At 42.5% G+C, this 6,000-nt stretch overlaps 1 protein-coding gene across 1 annotated transcript in view; it reads right to left on the bottom strand.

Annotated features, from left to right (window-relative positions):
• Positions 1-704: 704 nt before the first annotated feature.
• Positions 705-6,000, bottom strand: part of LOC110728471 — a 44,732-nt gene continuing 39,436 nt past the window's right edge. Inside the window, exon 2 of the mRNA XM_021908113.1 lies at positions 705-833. Coding sequence (XP_021763805.1) covers positions 705-833 — 129 coding nt within the window. The remainder of the gene's footprint in view (positions 834-6,000) is intronic.

The raw sequence follows: 6,000 nt of genomic DNA, 5'->3' as shown, positions 1-6,000 counted from the left end.
GGGGAGCAAGGCAATGTATGGTCCCCTCATGGTCATGGTCCTCACCTAACCTCTCCTCTCCTCATGCCACTTGTTGATTTGCAATTGCATTATTTTATAATTTATATTTGAATTAAATAAATTAGTGAAAAATGCAACTATCCCACATTGATCATGAAATGGGGATGCAAGTTGCCATTCCCTATAAATACCCCAAAATTGGGCATTTGGGAAACAACTTGAGTAGAACTCAAAAAGGTATCTCTATTATTGAGAAAACCTTCAAGTTCCTAAAACTCTAGTTTTATACTTGGTCAAGTCTCGACTAACCCTCGAGGCGAAGATTGTTCGGGTCGGGTCGTGGATACGAGCCGTTGGAGGCCGTCACGCTTGTGAGGCTTAATAGCTTCGAAGTAAGAGCTCGGTTTGCGAGCGAAGCACGCTTCAAGGGTATTACTTCTTTATCCCTTTTCTTAATTTTTGTTTAATTATGTTTATGCATGCTTTATTGCTTTAAGTATTGGGGCGAGTCTTGGGCGGGTTTCTCTTCCGCGTAGCGTTGGACGCTACAAAACCAAACACTTCTTCCCTTTAGGATTAAATTCAGCAAGTTTCATCGCCTGATATTCCTGCTCTGAAATGATCACTTCATTCGTTTTGATCTTTTTATTCAGAAACCCTTTAAAGGCCAAATATTCACTGGTAGCATGAGCAGAACTAAAGTGTCATCTACATATCATCATATCTCCATAGTCATCATCTTGGCATGAAGGTGAAACAATTACTCCTTCCTTAACTAGCCTCTCATACAATCTGAGCGCAATAGTAACCTCTTTAAGTCTATGTATTTCATCCTGCACAATATCCATGTTAGCACTTACCATGAAACAATTCAATTCATAGACTTCTTACTCATAGCAAACCCTAACTCTACTTCACAAGAACTAACTTTTTCATCAGGGAAATTTATGTGATTTTATCAATCTCATCCTGAATCTTATTCCTAAATATTATGCAATCGCTAGTTTTATGAGTAAAACTGTCATGCCATTTACAGTAGTTCTTTCCTTTAACCTCATCTTGTTTTATGCCTCCCTGTTAACTTAATCTTTTTATGACTTTAGAATCCAATTAAATATTTCATCACATCTTCTAATATTGAAGGTGTATTCCCTCTTTTGATCAGATCTCAAATCTTTCTTATAAGTGAACTTTTTGTTTGTTAAAGGAGGACATTTAAATGAAGGACCCTGTACAAATTCAGCTATCGCTGCCTCATACATGTCATCAACCTAATTACACTCCTCATCCATACTAGCATAATACTTATGTTTAGATATAAACTTTTCTTCTAAACATCTTTTGTAAGCCATTACAGCGCTAGATAAAATGACAAAATCAAGGAAATAATGTCCTTCAAACTTTTTCCTGAAAGGAAAGGACAAATCCTTTTGAACGATGGACACGAATTCTGACTCAGGTGTATTCAAGTGACATTTAATCTTAGCATTCTTAAATCTGTGAATGTAATCCCCTACAGGCTCTCCTTTTTCTTGCACTATCTTAGCTAAATCACTTATAGCGACCCCTGCTTCAATTCTAGTGGAATGGAGAAGATATTATGTTTGCATATCTTGCCAATTTGGAATTGAATTTGGTGGTAAGTGAGTAAACCAAGAAAAGACAGTACTAGTAAGAGAACTGGAAAACATTCTAAGCTTAAGGAATTCATTATTTGTTGCCTATCTACACTGGCAGTTGAATCTGACCAAGTGTTCCTCAGCATACATTATACTGTCGCTAGAAAAGAGAGGGGAGAATTCAAGAACTTTGAATCTCATTGGAAAAGGATATGTAGGGTTTCGTAGTGACCCTCACTACGCGGAAAGGAAACCCCCCAAGACCCGCCCCGATAACTAAAGCAATTAAGACAAGCATAAACATAATTAAGCAATAATTAAAAGAAGAGTGAAAGAAGTTATACCCTCGATGCGTGCTTTGCTCGCAAATCGAGCTCTTACATCGAAAGCTCAAGCGTCACTAGTGTGAACGCCTCCAACGGCTCGTACCCACGAACCTGACCCGAACGGTCCAAGTCCCGAAGGTTAGTCGGGACCCGACCAATAAAAACTTGGAGTTTTACGAACTTAGAGGTTTTCTCACCTAATGGGAGATGCCTCATTGAGTTCTACTCAAGTAATTCCCATATGCCCAACACTTGGGTATTTATAAGGGAATGCTACTTGATTTCCCATTCTCCCACCAATGTGGGAGAATTTGCATTTCAATCATAAAATGACAAGCAATAGATAATCAACAAGTGTCACATGGTGAGGAGAGGTTAAGTGAGGACCACATGGGGATCCATCACACCTTTCTCCCCAAGCCAAAACACCATCCCTTGGTTTCCACACAAAAACCGGACCACCTTGCCACTTGGCTGCCAAGGATGAGGTGCTGCCCAGCCACCCCACGCACATGCACAGCCAGCTAGCACAGGCTGCCAGCCAGCACATGCTGCTTCCTGGTGCGTGCTGCTGGGCGAGTGGTGTGGCGCTGCTTGCTGGCACACGCTGCTGGTGCCTGGCTTTGCTCGCTAGGCGCTGGTGCTTGACCTTGCTCACTAGGCGCTGGTGCCAGGCCTTGCTCGCTAGGCGTACACGCACATAGCACTAGCACACACAGTGACGTGCTGCTACACTAGCAACACGCAAAACACGTTGCAACGGCTGATGCTGCTTGGCTAGCACACACGCATGCACAAGCACGCATAGTGTTGCTAGCGAGGCCCAACACTTGCGTGCTGCAGCTGGCCTTGCGATGCTGCGCTAGTGCTGCTATGTGCGAGGCGCTAGCATGCTAGCACGCCTAGCGCGCCAGCGATGCTAGCCTTGCCATACCAGCTAGCTAGCCTGCGCTACTAGTAAGCTCGGTATGGGTGTGTGGCCTAGGCTAGCCTATCACTCGCATGGCTACGGCTTAGCATATACTTGTTGATTTTTCTCGTCTCGTCGAATTCTAAATTCGACTCGACTTGCGACGCTCGATCTCGACGCTCTAAGCTCGATATCCGACGTCTTTGTTCGTAAAACTCCGACGACTCATCAAATCCTTCGGATTGATTCGTCGTCTCGGATCGGTTGTTCGATTGGGTTCGACCCGAAAGGTTCAGTCAAGATTATGCTGTAATATTAATTGTACATTAATATCACCGATCGGAAGCGGCCTCCACCTAGGCATTCCGATCACTTGACCTTACTGAAGAATTAGCTTTCCGATAATTCTGAACCCTCTATCGGAATAATACACTTGTTGGAAGGACACCTTTCCTTTCAGGATACATCCTATCAATCCATTCAGGATATGGACTGCAGGTTCCCCTTCTAGCATATCCACCGTTCTAACCCATAGCCCTCTTGATCATCTCCTCCACTTGTTTGAGCAGGGCTTCTTGTCCTATTTGTGGAGGTTGACCTTGCATTGGACCATTAGGTTGTTGAACTAGTGTGTCTTGCATATGAAAGGGATTATATTGATTCCCCTGAGGATTGTGGAAAACCTTGTATCCAAATCCTGTCCCTCCTAAAGTATTAGGATTGGGTTGAGACATCACTAGATACCTATCTCCACATGGACCACTGGCCTGACCCTGGTTCCATGAGGATCCTTGTGTAAGGTGGACAGGGTTAGAGTATCCGTGTGGATAATGGTTATAACTCTCAGGTTGTGTGGATGATTGTTGACCATTCATGCCAATAGGTTAAGAGGACATCCTTTGTGCAAAAAAGGCAGCTTGTGTATGGCATGTTGGATCTGGCAGATTTCCAATACCATAGTTGCAAAACTAACACCAATCTCTGCTCCTAAAGAAGGTACGTTACCCATTGAAGAGGTTAATGGGTGTATGGTAACCGGTGGAGACAAAAAAGAGGAAGATGGACCCTGGCCATTATGGTTATAGCCTGACTCATAACTTGGCCCTGAACCATTAACTCTTCCTTGACTCCTATACCCCTCATCGGAACTAATAGGAGGGATACTTCTTAGAACTAATACAGGGCATGGATTTGCAAGAGATCTTGTCATATTCTCTACTCTAGGGTATCCTAGAGGGACGTTATCCCTTTGATTTTCTTCATTAATCCCACTACCTAAAGCGGTTAAAACATTCATCAACTTCTAATTAAGTTGGTCATGCTTCTCCACTAAAAGTTTAAGCCTTGTAACTACTTTGGTTGCTACACTTTTTGATAATGCCAAGTTATTAGTGTTGAGAGATTAATTAATATCTAGAATAATCTACCTATCTGGTAACCACTTGTTGGGTACTAGAGTCAAAGTTTTTCAACTCGATAGTTACCACTATGGAGGTATCTTCCACCATGACACGATAGTAGTTATTAATATGCTCTCTATTATATTCTTTTAGATCCTCCATTAGACTCTTCACGATTTCCACATATTTAGTGTAAGTTGTGTACAGTAAGTGTCTGGTAGGGGATTGGCTTACCATTCCTTCTAAAACCGATTCATCTTACCTTTGTGTGTGAGGCTCAAATGGTTCGAAAAAGTGTACCATGCGTTCTGTTGGCAGTTGATTCTCTAGATCTCTTTGATCCTCTAAAATAGTTTCAGGATTGTGTTCAGATGAATTAAAATCTTTCTGAGTGTTTCCTTTACATGATGAACGCTTAGAAGCCATGGGAAAAACTTCCAAATTAACAAGAGTTAAATGGATTAAATGTAGTATTCTCCCACTATAGTCGCCAAATAACTTGTTGAGGTAAATATTGCTCTTTACCAACAAGTTAAATACTCTATCTTGTTCTAGAGTATTAGGGGGTTGCCCCTCGAGTTACCGGTTTCAAAGATTGATAACCTTGCTAACGTAAAACAAACAAATAAGGAAGCTTTTCCAAAAGAAGTAAAACAAGTTAGATTGCTCATAGAAACGAGTAGATAAACATATGACAAAAGATACAAATGCATTCCATTAATGAAAGGATAGAGTCAGGTCTACAATTGTACAAGTTAAAGGAGAGGTTACCTCCATAGTTATACAATTGGAAAAGACGAACGATCTTCAATACATACTATGTGATAAACTACACTATCGCTTGGCTGCTAAGGGAAACTACGAAAGCTAAAAAGAAAGCTTAAAAGAAATGAAATACTTGTTGTTGAGTTATTTTTTGATGTCCTTCTTTCGGTCCCTGTACTTGTACTTATATGCAAAATGGAGTGGTTATGGCCGACTCCCATAATTGTTGTAAGGTTATGCTTTTTGGCGCCAACTCTACTTCGAAAATTAAAATCATCGATTAGCCTTCTAATCCGGTCTTTATATAATTGGGCCTTAGTGTGATATTATCCCAATGGTTGTTATTGATTAGGGGATTTTGCTCCCACCAATCGGAATGCGCCACGTGGGCCAATCAGGTCCTGCCAAGTGTCCCTCAGTTGGAACTGTCAGGGCTTGCCACGTGGCACCCGCTTATTTGTCCACCTTGGACCTATTATGTCATGACACGTGGCATACTCCATGCCTAATGGAGAAACCGGCCACCCAGGCCCAACTTCCGAGGGAAGCCCAATCAGCCCTAGGTTAACCTAAACCTAGGATTGGCACGTTTCCCAAGGTTATAAATACCTCCCTTAATCCTCATTAAGGGGGGATTACACAGAGATAACAGGCTGATCACGCTAACAAAGCAGATTACCTACATTAAACACTCTCACCTAGAGAGACCCAATCACTTTAATTTCCGCGTTAATTACTCCTTAATCAAGTACTAACTTGACCGTTGGAGGCGGAGCGCCCACCACCAGGAGTCTCCGTTGTTTTGCAGGTACAGGCGTCCGGTCCCAGTCTCGGAATTGTAACTCTCCCGCAGGACATCAGAAAACCCCGAAACATTTGGCGCCGTCTGTGGGGAGAGTACTTCTGAGATGGCATCCAAGTCTGTACCGACTCCTGAAGAGAGGCGTCCCCTAGACGACCCTCAAGTTCAGTCGGACCAC

The sequence above is a fragment of the Chenopodium quinoa genome, unplaced genomic scaffold (assembly GCF_001683475.1).
Source record: "Chenopodium quinoa cultivar QQ74 unplaced genomic scaffold, ASM168347v1, whole genome shotgun sequence".
Lineage (NCBI taxonomy): Eukaryota > Viridiplantae > Streptophyta > Magnoliopsida > Caryophyllales > Amaranthaceae > Chenopodium > Chenopodium quinoa.
Note: the sequence above shows the minus strand (reverse complement) of the source record. Positions and strands in the feature narration are given on the sequence as shown.